At 35.8% G+C, this 24,229-nt stretch overlaps 2 protein-coding genes and 1 pseudogene across 6 annotated transcripts in view; 1 reads left to right on the top strand and 2 right to left on the bottom strand.

Annotated features, from left to right (window-relative positions):
* LOC102614057 (pentatricopeptide repeat-containing protein At5g18390, mitochondrial) overlaps window positions 1-10,164 on the bottom strand; it is a 54,105-nt gene extending 43,941 nt beyond the window's left edge. Inside the window, exons 1-3 of one of the 4 annotated variants that reach the window (XM_052436294.1) lie at window positions 10,007-10,164; window positions 8,363-9,917; window positions 7,364-7,760 (exon numbers count right to left, since the gene is read on the bottom strand). In XM_052436294.1, coding sequence (XP_052292254.1) covers window positions 8,459-9,796 — 1,338 coding nt within the window. In that variant the 5' untranslated portion in view covers window positions 9,797-9,917; window positions 10,007-10,164 and the 3' untranslated portion in view covers window positions 7,364-7,760; window positions 8,363-8,458. Of the gene's footprint in view, window positions 1-6,728; window positions 7,319-7,363; window positions 7,761-8,362 lie in introns of those variants that run through there. The other 3 variants (XM_052436293.1, XM_052436295.1, XM_052436292.1) reach the window with 3 other exon arrangements.
* Window positions 1-20,884, bottom strand: part of LOC102613752 (probable UDP-N-acetylglucosamine--peptide N-acetylglucosaminyltransferase SEC) — an 87,052-nt gene extending 66,168 nt beyond the window's left edge. The window contains exons 1-27 of one of the 2 annotated variants that reach the window (XM_052436291.1): window positions 20,506-20,884; window positions 19,876-20,018; window positions 19,630-19,728; window positions 19,482-19,532; window positions 18,783-18,899; window positions 18,554-18,610; window positions 17,965-18,084; window positions 17,643-17,705; window positions 17,465-17,540; window positions 16,855-16,964; window positions 16,691-16,744; window positions 16,538-16,605; window positions 16,341-16,443; window positions 15,985-16,187; window positions 14,435-14,531; window positions 13,740-13,811; window positions 13,549-13,625; window positions 13,262-13,463; window positions 12,997-13,164; window positions 12,751-12,861; window positions 12,587-12,673; window positions 12,344-12,471; window positions 12,173-12,255; window positions 11,919-12,024; window positions 11,671-11,817; window positions 11,095-11,215; window positions 10,862-10,975 (exon numbers count right to left, since the gene is read on the bottom strand). In XM_052436291.1, the coding sequence (XP_052292251.1) occupies window positions 10,862-10,975; window positions 11,095-11,215; window positions 11,671-11,817; window positions 11,919-12,024; window positions 12,173-12,255; window positions 12,344-12,471; window positions 12,587-12,673; window positions 12,751-12,861; window positions 12,997-13,164; window positions 13,262-13,463; window positions 13,549-13,625; window positions 13,740-13,811; window positions 14,435-14,531; window positions 15,985-16,187; window positions 16,341-16,443; window positions 16,538-16,605; window positions 16,691-16,744; window positions 16,855-16,964; window positions 17,465-17,540; window positions 17,643-17,705; window positions 17,965-18,084; window positions 18,554-18,610; window positions 18,783-18,899; window positions 19,482-19,532; window positions 19,630-19,728; window positions 19,876-20,018; window positions 20,506-20,650 (2,922 nt within the window). In that variant the 5' untranslated portion in view covers window positions 20,651-20,884. Of the gene's footprint in view, window positions 1-10,626; window positions 10,976-11,094; window positions 11,216-11,670; window positions 11,818-11,918; window positions 12,025-12,172; window positions 12,256-12,343; window positions 12,472-12,586; window positions 12,674-12,750; window positions 12,862-12,996; window positions 13,165-13,261; window positions 13,464-13,548; window positions 13,626-13,739; window positions 13,812-14,434; window positions 14,532-15,984; window positions 16,188-16,340; window positions 16,444-16,537; window positions 16,606-16,690; window positions 16,745-16,854; window positions 16,965-17,464; window positions 17,541-17,642; window positions 17,706-17,964; window positions 18,085-18,553; window positions 18,611-18,782; window positions 18,900-19,481; window positions 19,533-19,629; window positions 19,729-19,875; window positions 20,019-20,505 lie in introns of those variants that run through there. The other variant, XM_006478944.4, reaches the window with a different exon arrangement.
* On the top strand, window positions 3,925-4,402 carry LOC127900825 (germin-like protein subfamily 1 member 20; annotated as a pseudogene).
* Window positions 20,885-24,229: the final 3,345 nt, after the last annotated feature.

Here is a 24,229-nt window from a genome sequence, read left to right as displayed (position 1 = left end):
CCCCAACCTTCGGGCACTTATTTTTTGGTACGGCTGTGCCCGCGGCATATTTCTAGCACACGGAGGCCCCTCGCAAAGTCTCGCCCCATTCCGAGTCCGGCGGACGAGCTTCGCCAGCCCCCCCCCACCCACCAAGGCTATAGCGCACACGTTTTTTCGGCCTTTTTCCGCTGGGGGGTTTTGGCGCCCCGACCTTCGGGCGCTTATTTTTGGGCGCGGCTGTGCCTGCGACCTACATTTAGTACACAGAGGCCCCTCGCAAAGTCTCGCCCATTCCGAGTCCTGCGGACGAACTTCGCCAGCACCCCCCCACCAAGGCAATAACCCACCAATTTTTTTGGCCTTTTTCCGCAGGGGGATTTTGGCGCCCTGACCTTCGGGTGCTTATTTTTGGGCACGGCTGTGCCCGAAGCCAATTTTTGGTACACGGAGGCCCCTCGCAATGTCTCGCCCCATTCCGAGTCCGGCAGGCGTACTTCGCCAGCCCCCCCCCCCACCAAGGCTATAGCCCACCCATTGTTTTGGCCTTTTTCCGCTGAGGGGTTTTCGTGCCCCCACCTTCGGGCACTTATTTTTGGGTGCGGCTGTGCCCGCGGCCTATTTTTGCACACGGAGGCCCCTCACAAAGTCACGCCCCATTCCGAGTCCGGCGGACGAACTTCGCCAGCCCCCCCCACCAAGGCTATTGCCCACCCGTTTTTTTTGCCTTTTTCCGCAGCGGGGTTTTGGCGCCCCGACGTTCGGGCACTGATTTTCCGGCGCGGCAGTGCCCGCGGCCTATTTTTGGCACACGGAGGCCCCACGCAAAGTCTCGCCACATACCGAGTCCGGTGGAAAAACTTCGCTAGCCCACCCGTTGTTTTGGCCTTTTTCCGCTGGGGGGTTTTGACGCCCCGACCTTTGGGGGCTTATTTTTGGGTGCCGCTGTGCCCGCGGCCTATATTTGGCACACGGAGGCCCCTCGCAAAGTCTCGCCCCATTCCGAGTCCGGCGGACGAACTTCGCCGGCCCCCCCACCATGGCTATGGCGCACCCGTTTTTTTGGCCTTTTTCCACTGGGGGGTTTTGGCGCCCCGACCTTCGCACACTTATTGTTGGGCGCGGCTGTGCCCGCGGCCTATTTTTGGCACACCGAGGCCCCTCGCAAAGTCTCGCCTCATTCCGAGTTCAGTGGATGAACTTCGCCAGCCCCCCCACCAAGGCTATAGTCCATCCGTTTTTTTGGCCTTTTTCCGTTGGGGGGTTTTGGTGCCCCGACCTTTGCGTGCTTATTTTTGGGCGCGGCTGTGCCCGCGGCCTAATTTTGGCACACGGAAGCCCCTCGCAAAGTCTCACCTAATTCCGAGTCCGGCGGACGAACTTCGCCAACCCCCCCCCCCCACCAAGGCTATAGCCCACCCATTTTTTTTGCCTTTTTCCGCTAGGGGGTTTTGGCGCCCCGACTTCGGACACTTATTTTTGGGTGCGGCAGAGCCCGCGGCCTACTTATGGCACACGGAGGCCCCTCGCAAAGTCTCGCCTCATTCCAAGACCGGCGGACGAACTTCACCAAACCCCCCCCCCCACCAAGGCTATTGCCCACCCGGTTTTTTGTCCTTTTTCAGCTAGGGGGTTTTGGCGCCCCGACCTTCGGGTGCTTATTTTTGGGCGCGGCTGTACCTGCGGCCTATTGTTGGCACACGGAGGCCCCTCACAAAGTCTCACCCCATTCCGAGTCTGGCGGACGAACTTCGCCAGCCCCCTCGACTAAGGCTATAGCCCCACCCATTTTTTTGGCCTTTTTCCGCTGGGGGGTTTTGGCGCCCTGACCTTCGGGCACTTATTTTTTGGCGCGGCTGTGCCCGCGCCCTATTTTGGGCCCACGGAGGCCCCTCGCAATGTCTCGCCCCATTCCGAGTTCGGCGGACGAACTTCGCCAGCCCCCCCTACCAAGGCTATAGCCCACCCGTTTTTTTGGCCTTTTTCCGCTGAGGGGTTTTGGCGCCCCAACCTTCGGGCACTTATTTTTGGTTTAGAGAAAATAGATATTGACTATAATTATTAGTTATATTTTTATATTTTACTATAAGTTTTTCTAAAAAAGAGAATTTATAATTAATTAATTTTTTTCAAGAAACGAACTCGGACTACGGCCCGGGTTAGCCCCCTCATAGCTTCACCCCTGGTTCCTGGGATAATCATATAATAAATAAATAATATGTATTATCATAAACATTTAAAAAAATAAAAATTTGAGCTTTGCAAATTGCATATGCAGTTGTTAAAAATAAAATTTTGGTTGAAGTGATGAGAAATCAAAGAATTTTTTTGGAAAGAAAATGAGAACAATTAATTTGAAATAATAAAATAGGCATATCTATAATGAGGAAAAGCTCAAGTATAAATAAGTTGAGTTTGAGAAATCTCATGAAGTCAATAAGATCAAAAAGAGAAAAAGAAAATGTTCTAACAGAATTAGACTAGATAAGTTCCTAGTTTGTGTAACTTATAATGTTGATTATAGTTTATAGAAAATTGAATAGGGGCTACAATAATGAATTTTTAATATATTGCAATAAGTAGATATTTACTGAAATAAGAGGAATAAAATGAAATTGACCTTGGTAATATTATTTGTTTTCCGTAATAAAGGTTTACTTTAAATTTTACAATATCAACTTTGAATTTAAACTTGTAATATTGAAACTTAATGCAGGCACTGGAAACTTGAAATGCAAAAGTAGTGAACTAATTAACTAAAATATTTGAACACATATGTGAAAATGTTTAACCAAAATATGGGACTAATCTAACCAAATATAAAATCGAAAAAGTAAATTTGGTATCTAATCTTATTTATTAAAATCTCATATAAATAATAGGAATATTCAACATAAAATTAGTTGAATTATTAGTTAAAAGTCATGTCCCAATAAGAGAGAAAGTTTAACCAAAAGTAGACTCATCCAAGGAGAAATGAAATTTACATGTAATTTAATCTAAAATATTAGTACTTAACGAATTTAGTAGGAATAGTAAACGCAAAACTCATGGATTGAAAAATTGTAGCATATAAACCTATAATTGAGAAAGATGAACAAAAATTAAGGACTAATCCAACCAAAAATAAAATTTTAAAAGTAATTTTAGTATTTAACCAAATTATTAGAATCTTAACTAAATAATAGGAACACTTAACACAAAACTAGTGGAATTATTGGTTGAAATACATGAACTCATATGAGAGAAAGTTCGTTAAATACCAATATTTTGGATTTTTGTTTAACTAAAATTTGATACAAATCTAACCAAAAATTAAATGCTACAAAGTAATTTGGTACTTATCCCAAATAATTGAAATCTTACTTTGAAAATGGGAACAATCAACGTAAAACTAGTGAAATTATTAGTTGAAACTCATGTGCCAATAAGGGAAAAAGTTTAACCAAAATTCGAAACTCATCCTACAAGAACTAAAATTTACTTGTAATTTGACCGAAAATATTGGTATTTAACGAACTTACTAGAAACATTAAATACAAAACTAGTGGATTGAAAAGTTGAAATAAATGAAACCATATGACTTCAGGATTTTTGTGTTGCCATCAACGATTTCAAGTTCAAGACGTGTGGTGTGTATCGTTTTTCTGTACATCAGTGGGAAAATGATCAAGATTCTCCTATTGTTCAGTAAAATTTTTTATTTCTCTCCTTACGTTTCAAAACTCATTAAAATTCTTTGGCATTAAAATGATTCCGTGAACTTTCTAATTTTTTGTCTATTTTTTTATTTTACCATTAAAATTAGACTTATGATTAATTTTTTCCTTTTATTGATTAATTGTTGACCTTGGTGTATCATAAGTCTAATTATGGGGATAAAATAGTAAAAGACAAAAAAAATTAAAATCGAATGGAATCGTTTTAACAAGTAGTTTTGACTGATGTTCTGGGCACAATATTCCTAAAAGCACAGCAAATCAAGTTGGCTCAACAGTCACAACCGTAAATGTAGAATAGATTCCAGGTCTCAACATTACTCGGTATATGCGTAGTTCGTATCGACTACGCGGCAAACGGCGGCCAAACCCACCTGACACTCACCCTCGTGCCACAAAAATCCTAGTAGTCCTGGAAGGCACTCTTTATGTTGGTTTTGTGACATGAAACCAGCTAAATGACACGCTCTTCGCGAGTGTCCTGAACAAAGGAGACGTGTTTGTGTTTCCAATTGGGCTCATTCATTTCAAAGTAAATATTGGACCAACCAATGCTGTTTACCATTGCTGCTTGGAGCAACCAGAATCCTGCTGTTATTACAATTACAGATGCAGTCTTCGGATCTGATCCACCAATTGATCCTTATGCTCTCGCCAGGACATTCCAACTTGATCCATATGTAGTGAAAGCTCTTCAAGCGTAATGAAAACTCTTCAAGCAAAGTTCGGGGCTAACTAGTTGCCTAGAGACATAGTTTAGTTACTATATGTGTGAGTGTGTGTGTAAAAATTTTAAAAGTATAGGAAAGTTCGAGAGAGTTCTTAAACTGTGGAGTTTAATATCTTTTCCCGATTTTTTTGGATTTTAAAATTTTGGACTAGAAAACTGCTATATGTGTGTGTGTATAAAATAATGAATGCCATAGTATCCTCTTTTACTCGCACGGAATTTGTGAAATGTTTCGAAAGAGGATTTTTTTTTTTAATAAACTTGATAAATACAGCATAAAAATCTAAATTAATAAATAAATAAGCGAAAATACTCTCAAATACAAAGAGAGCCAGAGGCTCCAATACCTTCACTTTCATTAGGTTTCTACCAAGTTATTAATAAAGTGAAACTATTTGAACTCGTTAAAATATTCTTTTCGACATTTAATTATGAATTGAACAAATCGAACTTGATTTGAAATCGTATAGCAAACATTGGATTAGAATACTTTTGGGTTAAGAAATGCAATTACCAGTTTACATATAATCAAGGATTTACTTCTGGCCCAATTCTCCTTAAAAAATTTTAAGCTTTGTTAATTAAAACGGTCGGCATTTAGAGAATACTTTCGTCAACTTTATTTGTTTAATGAATTTTTTTAAATAAAAATAGTTACAAATATGGAAGCGAAAACACAATTATAAAAACACGTTTTTATATGCTCTTAAGATTTATTTAATTTTAATTAAATTTGTGAGAATAACATTGAAATATGGGAAAAACTTAAAAATAAAAAAAAATTAAATTCTAATTTCTACTAGTTGGCTAAATTTATCAAGGTCAGACAGTTGTAATCCCTATCGCACAACAGCGTTATTCATATGACATGAGCTTGAGCTTGTGGTTCGTTATTGGAATACATAAGTCCTTTACCTATAGTAAAAGTTATCGTTTATAAGCACTTAATTGTTACTTAACTTCTCTTATTGTTTTAGCTCTCGAATTTAGTGGTTTGAAATTAAGTGTTTTACAAGCCCTTAATTATCACTTAATTTCTACTTTCGTAATTATGAGTAAATGTATTCTAATCATTTAGCGAAAAAAAAATCAATAAATTTTTTCTTTCCAATAATTTTTGGATTTTTTCTAAGTTACAGTTTGTATAATTTACGTCCTATATAAAAATTAAGAGTATTGATACAGCCACAAACTCTTGTACAAACTTATTTTGTACAAACTGATGTGACATGATAAGATTGGTTGAATTAAATATCACTTGGCTCACATGATTTGTTTTTATTAATTTATATTTTCATTCAACCAATCTTATCATGCCACGTCAGTTTGTACAAAATAAGTTTGTACAAGAGTTTGTGGCTGTATCATTACTCAAAAATTAAATAGACTCACTGCCGTGTTACTACTTTTTGCATGTTTTCGTATGGACAGTAACTTATAGCCGGCTATTCTTAGCAAAAGCCATAATTTTTTAGTTTTGATAATTACAATGGCATTGATTGCCGTTTGATATGACTTTTTGGGACCATGAAATAGATTTGTAGTCGTAGTTGACTACGTATGTTAACGGACAACATTTCTACTTTCCTAATTCACATTCAGCGTCACTCCATCACTCTAGGCTCTAGCCGCAAAGAGAAGAGCAGCAAAAGCGCGGAGTTCAGAAAATTAAAGACAAGACGCTACCAATAATTCTGAACTAATTTTTTTTTTTTCCCTGTAGAAATATTGGTTAGCCTACAACTGCTTTGGATGTCAATTCAAATTAGATTCTTAACCCAATTTTAGGGGCACGCAATTCTTCTCAACGTGGCATTTTGTCCCCATGGTATAAAAATTTGTCTTTTATTTATTTTTTTTTTTAAAGGAAAACATCACTCCCTCGTTAAACATCTCAATTACCTTCCTCGTCGAAAACGAAAAAATAAAAAATGTCAATTTTAATAAATAAATAAAAGGAGCCATTTCGAGAAGCAAAACTTCAAACTTGTGAGCTGTACGGAAAATATTGTCATTACAACATAAATTGTTATAAAGTAGTAGGCGGACCCACTCACAATCGTGTACACAGTGAGAGAGATGCTTATAACTATACAGTAGTAATTACAATAATATTGCATTTGGGTACGCATTTTTCTCATTGTATGTGTAACCGCTGAATCAGCTGCAAATTACTATCCTTCAACAGGAAAGCTTGTTCTGGGCTCAACACTCGGTTCATCATCAGTAGTTGAAAGCATAAAGCACAGAAACAGAAACTATAAAACTATAGTTATGCAAATATAACCTAGTTTTTAAGCTAACATAAAAATGATTGCCCATTGATTCTGTCATACCAAATGAGTATTTGATTTCATTTGGATGGACAACAAAGTTTGAAGCAAATGAAAAATCATAAAATACATGCATGCGGAAAATGTTCAAAGTAATCATTTCGCCGAGCCACCAGCCTATGCGTCAATCCAAATTCCAATACCAAGTCCAAGAGTCCATCAACCAAACTATTTATTACCGTTTATTACTCAGATGAACACTTGATAAAAGCCAGAAAAGACAACAATTACGAAAACCATTGTTTCTTGAAAATAAATTATGGCATGCTTGGTGGAACACAACCAAATGCCAAAAGAGAATAGATTCCGACAAAGCTTATAATTTATATGCGAGTCTAGTAGATTCTCCTTTTAACTCTTCACCAGCCAAAAGTGGGTTTACATACAAGTCAATAATAGGGAATACTAAGACAATATTTGAGCGACATCATGGTCTTGGGTCCAGTAAAGCCTTTCTGGGTTATAGCATAAAAAGATGTGAAAATACTAAAGAGACATCACTGCATTCACGCCAAGAGTATGCAATTGCTGATTCAAAAGACTGCCTTTGTGGATTTCTGCCATAAAACAGAAGTCCAAAAATCATTGTAAGCAACCAAATGAAAACTAAAATTGGTACCACCTCTACAAAAAAGGCAAGAACTTGTTGGTTCTGTCATACATAATTGTGGGTTCATTCTATATTATACATTGTAACAGGATCCCAAACCCTCTTAACCTCAGACTAGTTGATAAATGAGCAACCCACACACACAGAGTAACAGATAACTGAAGAAGCAAAGCTAAATAACAAAGTTGAAACTGCACAATTTCCCAAACAAAACCTAAATACATTGTAACAGGATCCCAAACCCTCTTAACCTCAGACTAGTTGATCTCTCATAGCTCTCCAATGGACAGAGGTGATGCTCCATATATCTACGGATTTTAGTCTCACAAAAATACTTTTCCTAACTACCCTAAGTTGTTTGGGCATAAGAATAAATAGAGGTTCGTCATCTGCAATAAATAAAACCGAAAGATTTCAGAAACAGAAAACTTCCAAACACCTTTGACAAAAATCACCCAGTTAATCACATCCATATAGAAGAAGATAATATTATTTAGACTAGAAACGAAGTTCCTAGATCGAAGCTTCATCCACATAACTAAAGAATGAATCAGGATTCCTGTTTCTACATTGATTCTCCAACATGCTTCATTCAAACTAAAGTACTGCATTGATTCTCCAATATGCTTCGTGCAACAAATAAACCAAAAGATTTCAGCAACAGAAAACTTTCAAACACCTTTGACAGAAATCACCCAGTTAATCACATCAATATAGAAGAAAACAATATTTTTTAGACTACAGTAGAAGTTCCTAGGCCAAAGCTTCATCCACATAATTGAAAAAACAATCAAGATCCCTATTTCTACGTTAATTGTAATAAATAAATTGAACTAAATATTTCATGGAAAAAAGGCAACAACCTACAGAATGCTGTAAAAAGAACAACGTGACAAACATATTAACAAGAATTTATTAACAATGCCGACATGCCAAAAACAACTGGGAACCTGAAATTCAACAAGTTGGTAACTTCTCATAATGAACTCACATCATTCTTGAGTGGAAACGCAGAGAATCCAAAAGAATTCTTTTCAATTCACGCAATTCTGTTAAAGAATCGTCTTTAACTGCTAATTGACATGCATCAAACAGACCGAAGAGATACCTCCAACAGCTCTATCTTCTCAGCCAAATCATGCTTCCCACAATTCTTCAGCCCATCAGTAACCAAATCAAAGCACCTGGAAATTGGAGTCAACCCCATCTCAGTCATTTCAACCAAATAATTTGCCGCCTCCACAAATCTTCCCCCGCGCCCACACATTGTTATCAGCATTGTATAAACTGGCCTATTTGGAGGATGCCCCTTAATCTTCATCTCACTAAAGAAACAAAATGCATCATCAAACTGGCCCCTCCTAAACATCCCTTTAATAATAGGAGCATACAAGCTTGGGAATGGCTTGTGACCATCCTCAACCAAATTATGCAGCAATCTAAAAGCCTCATCAATCATACCTGCCTTTGAAACAGCTGGAATCAAAATCTTATACGTACTCACATCAGCGCACAAACCTAACTTACATACACTATAATACATCTCAACACAAAACTCAACCTCCCCGGATTTACATATCGTCTCAATCAACGAATTAAAGGTTTCCAAATCCAGAACAAACCCTTGTTTAATCATTTTATTAACCATCTGTTTAGCAGACTCTAAATAACCGGCATTCAACAACCCTTGAACCAACAAATCACGACCTCGAACAGGCGGGTTGAACCCTTTATCACTCATCTCCTGCAAAAACTCTTGTGCCTCTCTCATTTTCCCAGAAGAACACCAAGCATTAACAAGAATCGCGTACGTCCTCTTATCAGGGACAAAACCTTTTCTAATCATCCTCCTAATCAGAGCATAAGCACCATGAAACAACTTGACCTCACACAAAGCAAACAGCAATGAATTATACAAAAGAACACTCTGCTGACAATTGAAAGCGGTACACTTGTTAAAAACCTCAACAGCATTATCAACCAACCCATGTTTACCAAACTCTTCGATGATGAGAGATAGAGTTTGAGGAGAGACGGAGAGGTTGTAGGGTTTCATGAGTTCGATGGTCTTCCACATGGACTGGTAGCGTTTGTGGTGGGCGAGGGTCAGGATGAGCTGTTCGAATTCGAGGGAGGTGGGGGAGTATTGGGGCTGGGAGCGGGCCCAGGTGAAGAAGCGGAGGGATTCGGAAGGGGAAGTAGTGTGGCAGACGCGGAGGACGCGGTAGACGAGCTCTGAGGTGAGGGTGAGGTTGAGTCTGTTGAGGGTGCGTTCTGGATATATGTCGTGACGGACTATGTTGGCGATGTGGTTTACGGCTGCGAAGTAATCGTCTTTTAAGGTTTTAGCCGCGGCCGCGGTGGTCATCGTTTTGAAGGAGGGGATGAGGCATTGAGTTCGGTTTCTGAAAAGCGAAACCAACATCTTGGAAGGTCGAATGTGGGAACTTCACATGCGTGCTATGTGTTTGAAAGAATTCCGCAATAAAAACTGCTCGAGCTGGCAATCGCACTTGCGTGGTATATGTTTGGATAGAATCCGTATTCTGAAATACATGTTTTGTTTATCAGAGTTGCCGCCGGTGGTTATCTTCTTAAATGAAAAACCCATGATCCAATTGCAGTATTACATTACCATCTTGCTTTTTAAAAGCTTCCAAGCATACGCGACTTTTGACAGCGGAAGAGCCTACAACTCCACAGCGTTTGGGACCCCTTCATTATCCTTCAAAACCCCGCTTCAAATAAAATTAATCATACATAATTTTTTTTTTCAATAAATCACTTATATTCATAATCTGTCTTTTTTAAAAAAATTACTTATATTTATAATCAATCTTTTTAAAAAAAAAATTTCCCAATTACTTCTTATCTAACTAAAATAAACTATACAAAATTTAAAATAATCTATTACTCTTTTTATATTTCTTATCAATTAAATATTTTTGTATTTAAAATTATTTTTAAATCATAATTTAACATATGTATAATTTAATTAAACAATTAATATTAAAAAATTCATCACTTAAAAAATCTTTTAATTTGTTCATAAGATAATAATAAGATTACAAAAGAAATGAAAAATGAATAACACAATACTACTTTTAGGTTTTCACTAAAAAAAATTAAAAGTGTTCTTTTAAAAAAAAGTAAAAAAAGACATTATCACAAATAAAATAAATATAACTGAAAAAAGGGGTTTAGTGAGGAGAATAGAGAGATGCCAATGGTCCCAACTCTAAAAGAACTGACGGCTTGAGGAAGAAATCTATTTATTTTCTTTTCTAATCTCCAAGGTTTTTCACGAATCCTCATAAATAGAAAAGTACATTTGGACACAGAATACAATCCATCATCAGCACTGACATCACAAACACAGCCATGGCGTCATTTGAATAAGGTGAAACAATTTCTTCTTCTAAATACAATAATCATCGTTCTATTATTTCTCTTTGCTTTTATCTACAATCCCGTTTCCCTTTCCGTCTACCTATCTATCGCAAGGGAAGTCCAAGTCATTCTCAGTTACTTTGAAGTGTTGGGGCTTCTGCCCGGAACAATGGAGACTCCACATTTTGAAATATGACCTCTCCAGATTCTTGACCTGCAATTCCCCCCCCCCCCCAAAAAAAAAAAAAAAAAATTAGCATCCATTTGTAAGTCACTTCTTTCACAAAATGGGCAAGAACTGCAAAACAATGGCAAACATTAGTTTCAACTCACCCATCGTGCTGTGTCAAATAGAGGACATGTCAAGCGCATTGATTTAAGTTTATTGGTGAGGGCCTGGAGCTTTTGCCGATCCAATGCCAAAGATACAGCCCTTTCTTCATATTCCTTCATACTAAAGTACAAGGAAGGATCGTCAGAATATAAAAAGTCAAAATTCAGCTTTCCATCAATATAGTTAAAAGGAAAAGAAAGTACACAACACACTACACAGCATTTCACTTATCCTAATTAACAAGTCATTGGATTACCAGATTCATAGGATCATTGAATATAAAGTTGGCTGCAAATGAAACCCCCCCCCCCCCCCCCCCCAAACACACAAAAAAAAACCGACAAAAAGAAACAAAAACACCTGGGATGTACCCTCAGGCCTGTGAAAGCCTTTTGTGTGTTAACTATGAATAGTACAGCTTTACTTGCAAACATAGAAATAAAACCCATATGGCTTTCCAATTGATATGTCAAACAAAACAGCAAATGCTAGGACTTGCATTGTTCATCACCAGCAAACAAGTATTGTCTAGACGTTTGTACAGGGGCCTAAAAAAAAAAAAGAAAAATGCCTACCTGTTGACAATCATCTCTTCCCCCAGTCCAGTTGCAAGACAGAGTGATCCAGCAACCCTGGTCGCCATTTTCTCCAGGGGCAGAGTTATCATTGGCAAACCCGCCCATAAAATATCTGTGCCCGTAGTATGTGCATTGCACAAAGGCCTGAAAAGATATTGAGAATGAAGCAACAAGGTATAAGTACTCGCCATAAATAAATAAATAAAACAAACAGAGAATTAATTGAAACAAGAAATAGAGTTTACGTGTCAAGGAATAGATCTGCTAAGGAACTGCGTCTGATGTGTTCTTGCTTCATAGCAACATCAGTGAATATAATTTGGTCAGGCTGCACACCCTGTGCAACAGCATCTGAACAAAGGCCACCAATCAAGACCGCATATTCAGTTTCGTAATTGATCAAATAAGAGTTGATGGAAAGGAGAGATAAATGTCAAGGAACATCAACAAGAAAAATAACTAGAAAGAGGTCCTAGCAGAATTTCTTTAAACAACTTACATGCTCGGAGTCTCATTTCTCCTGCAGCTGGGAACCTAAGGAGCCAAAGTGCACTGTTGGGTACTCGTCTAAGAATATTGCACCTAAAAACACATCACATGAATCTCAGATGCCAAATTGTATACAACTACACATAGTTAACAAACAAATTCAGGATCATCCATGTGTTACCAAGTATTAAAGATTTCAGGATCCATCTTGTATAACTGGTTGAAGCATGCAAATATAAATTTGTCTTCAGGGAGACCATAATCTGATCGTTTGGGCTGGCAATTTGGATCCAACACATCCATATTTTTCTGCAATTACATAAGAATTGTTACAAACATAACTTCCCCTGCTTTTGAAGTAGGATAACAAAAGATATATAAACCATATAAGGATTTATTGTTACCAAAAATATCAAAGACATACCTGTTTATAATCATTAACAAAGTAGCAATGAGGGACATGCACAAGCTTTTCCGAATAAATATGGGCATAGCGCAAAGGAGAAACAAACTGTAATAAAGAGTCGTGTTAGAAAAACAGTAACGACACAAGTCATCAAAAGTTAAATGTGGTCATCCAATCCTCACCTCATCAGTGACCAAGTAATCAATGTAAGACGCTCCAGTGGTTCCAGGAAACCCCATATATGAAACCTGTATAGGTGCAGGCCGCATGGCAAATATTTCATTTCTGGCCCCCTGCAAAGTCATAGGAGCCATGGTTTATATTATAACTTGAAGTGACGAATTATTATATAAACCGATAACCAACCCATCATATCCTCAAAAAATATATCAAGAAGGAACACTTTGGGAAAATTAAACAAATTATACCTTAGTATAACCATTGAGATTGATAAGGATCTGTATCTTATCCTCATTGATCAGTTTAGCAATCATATCAGATGACATAGTGGAGACATCAACAAAATGCTCAGCCTCAGATTGGGTGCGCTGTCTCCATTCAGTACCATCATTGGGGCTCAAAGCATAACAGAATACCTACAGAATCTTGTCAGGTCTTGCATATAATGACAAAAATACAGCATGTAGAAACCCAGGTAGCCTTGGCAAATGGGCAAAGCTCAAGATTACAAACCTCAACATTTTCTTTGTTGTGCATGCCAAACACAGATCCCATAAGGTGTGACAGTGGGTGATTTCCAAAGTCACTGCTTACATACCCCACCCTTAATCTTCGAAGTCCACCATCATGCCTGATGGGAATTGGGGCAGGATGGTTGAAGGAAGGAAGAGCAAAGCGGGAAGCAATTATTGAGCAATGTGATGCATATTTACGACTGCAAGAGAATGCAAACATCAGAAGGGAAAGCTTTTCCATAAAAAATACAGTTATTTTGTATCATGATAAGAGAACAATCTTACCTAATTTCAAGTGCAAGCATTGGGTCAATGGGATAAGCTATAGCATGGAAAGGCTGCACGCTAGGTAGAACTGACATCTGAAATGCAAAATTGTGGCAATCAGCACACTTAAAGAGTAAGCGTAAAACATTCAAGACGACACCGCACCACTGAACATAAGAAATTAAATATGAACACATGAGAATACTCACATTGACCTGTCGCCTGATAATCCCCTCAACTTCAGAGAACATTCTATCACGATCCTCCCAGCTGCAGACACACTAGAAGGTAGGGATAAAAGATCAATTACATTTGCCTAGAAACACTTCATATTGGTCCAGATAAACTAACATGACAATTTACTGAGAAAAGTACGAATTAAAGTAGTATGCACGCGTCTCAAGTTCAATTAACTTTAATGGACGCTATTATTGACCACAGAAACCAACGATGGACATTAATATTGTCCACAGAAGCCAACTATGGACATTACCTTAAGAATGTCTGCAAAAACTAAGATGTATAAGAACGAGTTCACTGCCCATCAAAGCATTCCATATCAGCTAAAATGCAAAGATATATAGATTCATTTTCCAAGACCTTTCTAAATTTGACAAGTCATTAACAGTGACAAGACCAACCGCATAAAATTAGCAACACCTTACTCTTTCTAACATCTACTAACTAACCCATTCATTTGCATTTCGTTTCTAGAGTACAACCGTGAAGAAGAAGGTACATCTCAAATTCATCGTTTAAGTGGGTGATCATCGACTGCTAACAATGTCAAGCTATATTGATCACATCCGTGACTGAATCAAATTTAAATTGAACAAAACAATTTCCTAGAGTGCATAATATGATTTGCCAACACAAGGCAACATAAAATATATTATTACAATACCTGCAGTGTATGCAGAAGGTTACAAGTTGCTTCAGGAAAGTCAGGTCGAAGAAGCAATGCCTGCTTGTAGCTCTTTATGGCAGCCTCCACATGTCCACTGCTCAATATATAAATTCCAAATTACAAATAGCAACACTACCAACATGTAATAACATATTCCACAGCCTAACGTTAAGACTCTTTGAATAGTCCACATCAGCTAAAGAATCAACATTCAGGTAGCGTTTACATTTTGGATTGGAGTGGGAATCCTAAGGAATAGGAATCCTAGGATTGGGAGTGTGGAGTGAGAGTGAGAGTAGGTTGTTTACTTACACTGAAATGGAAGCATGGAATGGAGATCAAAATCCAATTTATGTGTTTATTTTGTATTGGAATGGAAGTAAATAGTTTCAAATTACAATTTTACCCTCATTTAAAGAATTGTGATTTTTAATTACAAGTTAATAAAAAAATATATCTGATGAATAAGCATTTATTTTATTATTTTTGTAAATTTATAATAATTATTAATATTCTTAATTATGTACATCACAATTTTTTATTATTTTAATTTTAATTATGTAAATTAAAAATTATTGATAAGGGCAACATAAATGAAACATTTTTACTATTAACATAGTACGAAATTAATATTTTCTTGGAATAAACTATTTATTATTATTAATTTTAATATTAAATAAATATAATACTATTATTTTTAAATAAATATAATAATATTATATTTTCAAATAAAGATGGTATATAGTAATATTGTTAATATAATAATATTATTTTTAAGTAATTTTAACTTAGAATCAAACCAAATTATTATTTAGTTAAATATAATAATATTCTTTAAATAAATATAATATTATTTGTTTTATTTTATTAAATATAATTATATTTAATTTAATAAAAGGAGGATAAAAAGGGGGTAAATATAAAATGAAACATTATTTTATTTTATTTAATATAATTATATTAAATTTATAATTATATAAAATAATAATATAATATTATTTAGTACAACATTAATATTTTCTTAGAATAAACTATTTATTATTATTATTAAATAAATATAATACTATTATTTTAAATAAATATAATAATATTATATTTTCAAATAAAGATGGCATCTAGTAATATTATTAATTCTCTATTAATATAATAATATTATTTTTAAGTAATTTTAACTTAAAATCAATACAAATTATTATTTAGTTAAATATAACAATATTATTTATTTTATTTTATTAAATATAATTATATTAAATTTAATAAAAGGAGGGTAAATAAGGAAGAATTCCACTCCCACTTCCCCCATGGGAGTCCCACTCCCATTCCCCACCCAAAAATTGAGTGAGGCCCATGGAGTGGGTTTCCCAATCCTCCCGTCAAATGTGCAAGTAAACACTGGAGTGAGAGGACTCCTCACTCCCACTCCAGAAAGTAAACACAACATCAATTCAGCTCAATTCTACTTCATGTCCACAGTCTCACTAACGAAGGAATTTTTGCTTTAAGAGGGTATCTAAGATATTTATTATTAAGAACAGTAGAAAAGATACCTGTCTTTGTAGGCGGAAGCCAAATTTGCATGGGCTTCTGCCATGGTTGGGCGGATGGTGATAGCACGTATATAGTCCTGGATTGCATCAGTCACTCTACCAATCTCCTTGTAAGTGTTGCCCCTATTGACCAGCCCATCTGCGGCCAAAGGATCAATGCGAAGAACTTCATTGTAGCAAGATATAGCATCTGCATAATTTCCCTGTCATGATAACACAAAGGGGTTAGAATCAATCCATTACATAAAGGAACACAACTACAACTTCCAACTGAACTGTGCTCAATAAAATGAACAGAGAAAATTACAGAAATAGTGAAACAAGAAACTAGCTTTAACTCAGAAGCAGACAACTACCTGTTGTTTATATATTACAGCAAGATTGTTGAAAGGGGCAGACAATCCTGTTGTTACTGCTAATGTAGCCTTATAATATGAAGCAGCAGCAGGCAACATGTTCCTTCATGTTTGAAAAAGTCCGCTTATCATTAGCATACTTGAAACCAAAAAGTTAAAAAAATTCACTAAAAGATCAGGCATTCAGGATCACATACCATTCCATATATATATTTCCAAGATTGGTAAGTGCTTGTGGATGGCTTGGTTGTAATGAAAGACATTGCTTCAACACCATAGAGAGTCAAATCAAGTTCAAAAATATGTCAAGACAAAATAAATAAATAAATAAAATGAGAAAAAAATATTACATTATAGCATTGAATTGCCTCATCGACTCTGCCCACATCTTTCAATGCATTACCCTACAATTCACATAACAAGAAGAATAAAATGTTACCAACAACTGTATTTCATATTCAAAAAACTCGATACTCATCTAAAAACCTATAAAACAAAACAGAACAAAACTAACCAAATTATTGTAAGCCTCCAAAAATCGAGGATCACAACCGATCGCTTGCTTATAATAAAGGATTGCCATGTCTGCTTGACCTCGCTCATAGTAGGTACTAGCCAAGTTACCTGTGATAGAATGGACAGCTATGTAATTGACCAAGTAAAAATCATGTTCAACAGCTACCAATGCCACCAAAAGATTCATAAATTAACAACTAAAAAGCCATCAATAACCATAAGCAGGTAACAATGTGCTATTCTTCAGAAACTCTATACTACCTGACCAGCCTAAAGTTCCTAATAAGGCATTTGATAAACCATTGATCGATATCGAGCATCAGAAACCAGATTTAAAAATTAACTTAAAATCACAGTCAAACAAGAAGCTACCACACAGCCACATTATTGATAAGACCACAGAAGTTGAGCTTCATTTTAAGCAACATGCCAGACTATGATTTTATAGGTATGGACTACCAACCGGACATCATTAAAAATACGAGCAACACATACTGCCAACAAGAGAGGACTTGACATGGACACATAGAGAGAGATCATCACAGGAATTAAAACAGCAGCAACATAACTCATAAACTTGTATCTATAAATTATGAAACTGCACTCACCAAAAGCTATTGCATTTGGACGTGTCTGAACAGCACGCTGATAGCACACGATAGCCTCTTGGGGCATCCCCAAAGCCTGGAGAAGTCAAAAGAAATATCTTGTTTCTCTCTGATACGGAATACCATCCCAGACAATAGCAGCCACCTGACCTTAATGAAACAAGGCATCATAACTTACCTTATAGACATTTCCAAGGTTTAGATAGGCATCAGGAAATGTAGGTTTGAGTTTCACAGCTTCCTAAAAATTGCAGAACATTCAAAAAAAAGTTCAGAGAACGGTAAAACAAAATGGCTGGAACGAACAATCATACAAGAAGTAAGAAAATTTATAAAAGACAAAAATCCAACAACAGCATAAGAAGGAATCAACATGGTTCATGGCGCAGTTAATTAAAGCAGAAGACCGCATTATTTTCCAGACAAAATCTAGATAATCAACTAGAAGCCAATCAGTAAGAAAACCACATAAGTGGAATATGGAAGAAGGCCGAACAAACCTTATAATATTGTAAGGCTCTATTAAGATCTCCAGACTCCATAAAAAGACCAGCAAGATTTGACCATGCAATAGCAAAAGTTGGTTGTATGCGAAGAGCCTCAAGGTAGCAACTGTATGCCTGCACAAAACGTTAGATTCTGACAATTGGGAGTCTTGCACATGGAAGTTACAACAAGACCAACCATCATCTCAGCCCTGGCCTGTAGATAACAACTTGATATCTGTGTAGAACTGTGAATTTAGACAGTTCCACACATTAATTACTCCATCAGTAACTTTGCAGGAAAAAGGGAGACGCACACAAAAAATATGGGAAACAATGCCTTCCACCCACATGGAGAGTGGACAAGGAAGAGTCTAGGCCAGGTGAACCCAGTGGAGCACAAATTCACTGGGTTACAAATGCAGATGAAACTACTTCTGCTACCGCAATGAGAACAGATAGCAGTACATCAGCATATAATAGCCAATGGTAGCTGAAGGGCATGAAAACTGTAATGAACTGAACTTTGTAGCCCAAGATTCCAAATCAAGGTCTGTATCATGCAAAGAGAGATAATGGGAAATCAAAAATGCACAGCACTTACTTCTTGCACTAATCCTTGTGCCTTCATTAGATTCCCCAGATTGCTGTGAGCATCAACCTACATGCCAATTGATAAGATAAATAATTGGAAAAATTCAAGGAAGCTAGAATACTACTAAAGCAAAGGGAAAAGAAGATAATTTGGAGAACTAAAAATGGAGATTTTGTTCTCATTTGGACTATCAAATCGACAACAGACAAAGGAACAGCATTACTGGGTAAAAGCATACCAATAGAGGATTTAGAGCAAGTGCCTGACGACAGCACTGTGCTGCTTCATTAAGTCTCCCTTTTCGCATGTACGCACTAGCTAGGTTTGACCATGCATCAGCGAAGTTGGGGCGAAGCTGCAGTGTTACACAGAAACCCAAAACCAATCAATTACTGCAACAAGGTTCAAGCATACAAGGAATGGTAATTCATAGACGCAAAGCATACAAGAAATGGGAATTCTAGATGCAACGCTGACAAGGAAGTGGAATTCATAGATGCAAAGGAATACAAAGATACCAATTACAACAAAACAGACTCAAAAAGAGTGAAAGTCCACTTAAAGTACATAAAAGCCCACCAAAAAAAAAAAAAATTGATGCATCAGGCTCAACCTTTATGATATATTAAAAACCGAATGATTTATCTCACTTACACAGCCCTAGATCATGAACTAATTTTAATTCACAAAACACCACCTAGCAATAGAAAATCCAACTATGTTTCCTTGCTTCATATTTGAAAGGAGCAAATATATCACTCTGTTATTAACAATGCATACTACTGAGGAAAAACATAGTAATGCTGAATTCAGAGGATTACAAACACCAATTTCAAGAGTCAAAGCAGAATAACCACAGATGAAAAGAAAAGGGTATAATAACAGTACTTTTTTGGAGAAAAAGGCAATATCTAAAGGTTCACAGAAGCACACAAACCTCAATGGCAACTAGATAATAGCGAATGGCGAGATCAATATCGCCTTTTTCCTGAAAGGAACGAAATCCAAATTAAATAGTTTACAATATATGCTAGACCACTATAATCAAAGCCTCAAAGGAAATGAAATCGGGTAGCAGTAATTACCTTCCAAGCATTTGCCATGTTCCCATAGCACTCAGCAAAACGTGGTTCTAGTCGAAGAGCTTCTTCATTTCTTGCAATGCACATATCATAATCATGCAACTGCAAAGGAATAGAAACACAAACTGAGATATTAGACAAAGCCAGGATTCCAAGTAATTAAATGAAAAATGTTAATGGAAGTAGTAGCTCAACTGCACAGAACGCAGCAATGAGAATAAATAAAGAAGGCACTGAAATAGATTCAACCTGATAATAAATTGCACCCAGAAGAAGAAGATTGTCAGTGCGCAGCGGATTTCTCTCATAAACGGAATTGCTATGCTCTAGTGCCTGTTTATAGCTGCCAGACTTATACATTTGATGAGCAAGAGCCATGTGCATGTCTTCATCTACGCCAAAAGAAAGACAAGCAAAAAAAAAAAAGGGGAAGAATTTGCACTGTCCGTCAGAATCATTCTAAGTTTTGATACATTCCCTTATAAGATTAAAGAATTAACAAATATCTGTGCTAGTTTTTGGGCTCATATTTTTTTTGTTTTGAATTCAAAACCAAAATTTGAGCCAAAACGAACTCAAAAAGGAAGGGGAGAAAATAAAATAAGAGACAATTTTTTAAGGGTTAAAAATAATCACTCACTGGCACAAAAACCAACAAAAACTTACAATTTAAAATTTAAAATTCTTAAAATATCCATCATTTATACACCAAAAGAAATTTCTCAAAACAAAAGCAGATTTAAAGCCTAAATTATTGACTAATCAAATTAACATAGACCCCGATATGTGGCACAAATAAAAATAAATAAATATCCAAACGATGCAAAACCCTAAAAATTTCAAAAACTATTTTAAAGAAAAAAACTAAAAAATTCAAACCTTCATGCGAATCGGGTCCCTTGAACGACGAGACGAGGCTCAGCGACGACGCCGGCTCCTGCTTCACAGCCGCATATCCGGCTTCTCCGGCCCGATCCGAGACTAACGGAGCCCTAGAAACTCCGTTCTGCAACGAGATCATCATGATCTCCCAAACTCACTCAACAAATCAAGCCTTCAGAAATTATCAAAACCTCCAATCATCAAAAAAAAAAAGATCGAACGGCACAGACAAATCCGATACCCAACGAAGAAAAGGCACCCAATAATAACCCTAGCTTGGGTTTTTTAACGAGATCGTTTCTTCAAAATAAAAGAATTCTCTAGCTTCCCTATTTCATTTTTTTTTTCAGGAGAATGTTTCTGAGCTGGGGGAGAGAGAGAAAATAAATAAATAAATAAATAAATAAGAGGGGAGGCGTGGGGAGATGGTGAGGTGGCACGATCACGAGCGTTGATATATGTACGGTAAAGATACTACCGTTAGGTGCTGTGGAGATTCGGTTATTACTGACACGTATCACAGAGGTTAGATAGCCGGATGAGTTGTTAAGACTTGACTTGTGAGACTTATGTGCCTCTGTCCAATTATCTTTCTCCTCCTGTCTTGTCTTTTTTGGCCTAAAATTAACATGCGAATAATAAATCCTCCCAAAACCAATTAAAAAAATTTTAATAGAAAAATGTTAATTTTTTATTGCCTAATAATATAATTTAGAAATGGCAATGGTCCGCTTGAATCCGGCCACCAGTACCCATTCGTAATTTTATAGATTATGAGTGGATTTAGTATCATAAATTAAAATCCGCATTAGATTGTGAGTAGATTTGGTATATAGTAAATATTGGCATAGGTATTCACTAATCCTTACTTTTTTCAATTATTTTTTAAAAATTTCAATAATTTTGATACTTATTATGTATAATTATTATATATAAATTAATTTCATTATATAATTATATATTATTATATACTTATGAATTATTATAATTTTATTCTTCAAATTAATATTTAGAAAATATTAGCATTAGAAAATATTAATCTTAAATCATTATTGTAGGAACCGTGGTGGATGAATGCTAATGATGGTGAATGAATTAAAGATCTCTAACACTTGGAGTTTGTATTGAATATGAATATGAGATGATAACTGATGTTGGTGCAGTGGTGATACTTTTGAATTCTACTTTTTGATTTTTTTTTTAATCGAAAGCACTTTTGTAGTTTGATGGATTTGTATTTCGTACCTAAATTTGAGAATTGGTGTTAGACTTGTACTTTTTTTGGATTGATGTTTAAATTTTAGTTTTTCATTTACATTAATTAAATTTAGAATTGAGTATCTTACGTGAAATTTTAGTGCTTTTTTTTAAAATTGATGTTGAAATTTTAATTTTTCATTTACATTAATTAAATTTAAAATTGAGTATCTTACGTGAAATTTTAGGTTATTATTATAAATTTACATATTGAGTTATATAATTTAAATTATTAGGTTTTATTAAAAATATCTTTCAACATTTGTAATTTTAAATGTAGAAACTTATAAAAAATTCATCAAGTATCATTACCGGTTAGATAATTATCAATACCCACAACGGACGGTGCCATCCATAATAATAATAGGATCCCCAATTTTTTTTAATAAAACCACATATTCTGCAAACTTTTACATTTTATTATTAGATATATTAAATTTGTTAATGAGGGCGAGCTTGGTAATGCAATAACTTTTAAAATGACTGTTGTTAGTTGTGTAGCAAAAATAGTTAATTATAAAAAAAAAGAAAAATTATCATTCGTATACCCTATATTTGCTCTGTTATCAAAAATACTACAACACTTTGAGGGTGTATCAATCGTCCACCCTCAGTTGACAAAATGTATCAGCTGACCACCAAACCGTTAGTTGTTGTTTGAAAGTTAACGGAATTACAGTGAATTGACGATTTTACCCTTGAAAAATATCACTTGTATACCCTTAAATTCTCTTTTTATCACTTGTATACCCTTAAATTCTCTTTTTATCACTTGTATACTCTTAAATTATCAGTTAAATATTTGGCAAAAGATTTGTACATTGTCACCCTCACTTTGTGCTTTGGAGATGGGAACTGGAATGGCTTGTTTGACAATAAAACATAAACGAAGAGACATATATGGTGTGTTTACTTGTGGGTTTAGGGAATGGGAATGAATGAATGAGAATGAAAAATTTTGTTTGATTTAGAATAATTCATGCTTAGATTGTGTGCATAATTGTAGGTGTCTAGAAGCTCATATTTCAAGAAAGGAATGCGGATGCAATAGGCTTCCAAAAATGAGGAAAGAACATGGCTACAAAAGAATTAAAACAAATCTGGAACAATGTAGTGTTTTGGCCGTTGCTGTAGCAACCATTGCTGTAGCAACCATTGCTGTAGCAATCCTGGAATAACGATAGAAAAAATTTAGCGCAGGATACTTGCAGAATCGCGATCTGCAGTTTCTTAATCTAACTTATGCGTGCCCTAAGCTTTTGTTTACCCTAATTTTCAATTATAAAATGAGCACGCATCATATGGAAGGGAGGCGGTGAATTAACATTGAAGAAATCAAGAGAAAAAAAAGGAATGAGCAGAATTTAAGAGAGAACAAGTCTGCACCATTGAAGAAATATGCAGAATTATTTGGATTTAGTTTTCATCCTTCTTTACTTATTCTTTGGTTAAGATGATGTATTTCATGGCTGATATTTTGCTGTTAGTTTTTCTTTTACAAGCTATGAACTAAATTTGATTGTAGTTGAGTGACAAACAATCTCAATTGGTTCTTGACTGTTCTTATGAGTTGCTACAAGATTGCTATAGCATTTTGCCATAATAGCTTATATTACAATCATTATTTCAGTTGACCTCCCATTTAATGGTTCAAGTTAAGAGAGAACCGCAAACGGGCCTATCTTAGTGGAAATTATTAAAGTAATATTTGATCTTAATTTAAGTTTCCTGAATTGAGTTTAACTTGAGTCCCAAAAAGACCACAATTGAGTTAAGATTTGTGATGAACTAGATATAGAGATTCATCTTGTAGGGTAGAGAGAATATATGTATGTAACGCCATATCTTATGTGATATAACAATTGGTCATTGTTAGGTTGCATAAGGGTATGAGAAGTCCAACAAGCAACAACTGAGGATGCAAGGTAATTATGCCCAGTGCTATAGGAGTTGCTGCAGCAACTGGTGTTAATTTGAACAAAACAGTCAGCCCATGAAGAGAGTTTGATCATTCAACTACCTTATTCTTAATAAATTCTTCTTGCGCAATTCATCTAATTTACCTTATTACTACATTTATTTTATTAAATTGTTAATTTCATTGGTCAATTAACTTTAATTAGATTTTTCTTTAGTTAGAAAGAAGTTTGTACTATCGTGATTGTTGTAGTATTTCTAGTAATATCAGTTTATATTAAGACGATCTTGAATATTCATCACTTTATTATTTGTTGTGTACACTTGCACATTGACATCAATATCAATTGAGTTAAAATAACCAACATTGATGCCGAAGAAAAAATAAAGCATGAAATCCATGAAACAGTATAGAGCATAAGCATAGAAAAAGACAAAAGTCCAAGAACCAAGAAAAAGTGAAAAGTAGAAAAAGACAAAAGTCTAAGAACCAGGAACTAGGAACAAGTCAAAAGTAAACAGGAAACCAACAAATAAAAGGAAGCAT

This window comes from Citrus sinensis, chromosome 3 (assembly GCF_022201045.2).
Source record: "Citrus sinensis cultivar Valencia sweet orange chromosome 3, DVS_A1.0, whole genome shotgun sequence".
NCBI classification, from domain to species: domain Eukaryota; kingdom Viridiplantae; phylum Streptophyta; class Magnoliopsida; order Sapindales; family Rutaceae; genus Citrus; species Citrus sinensis.
This window is presented reverse-complemented; position numbering and strand designations above follow the sequence as displayed.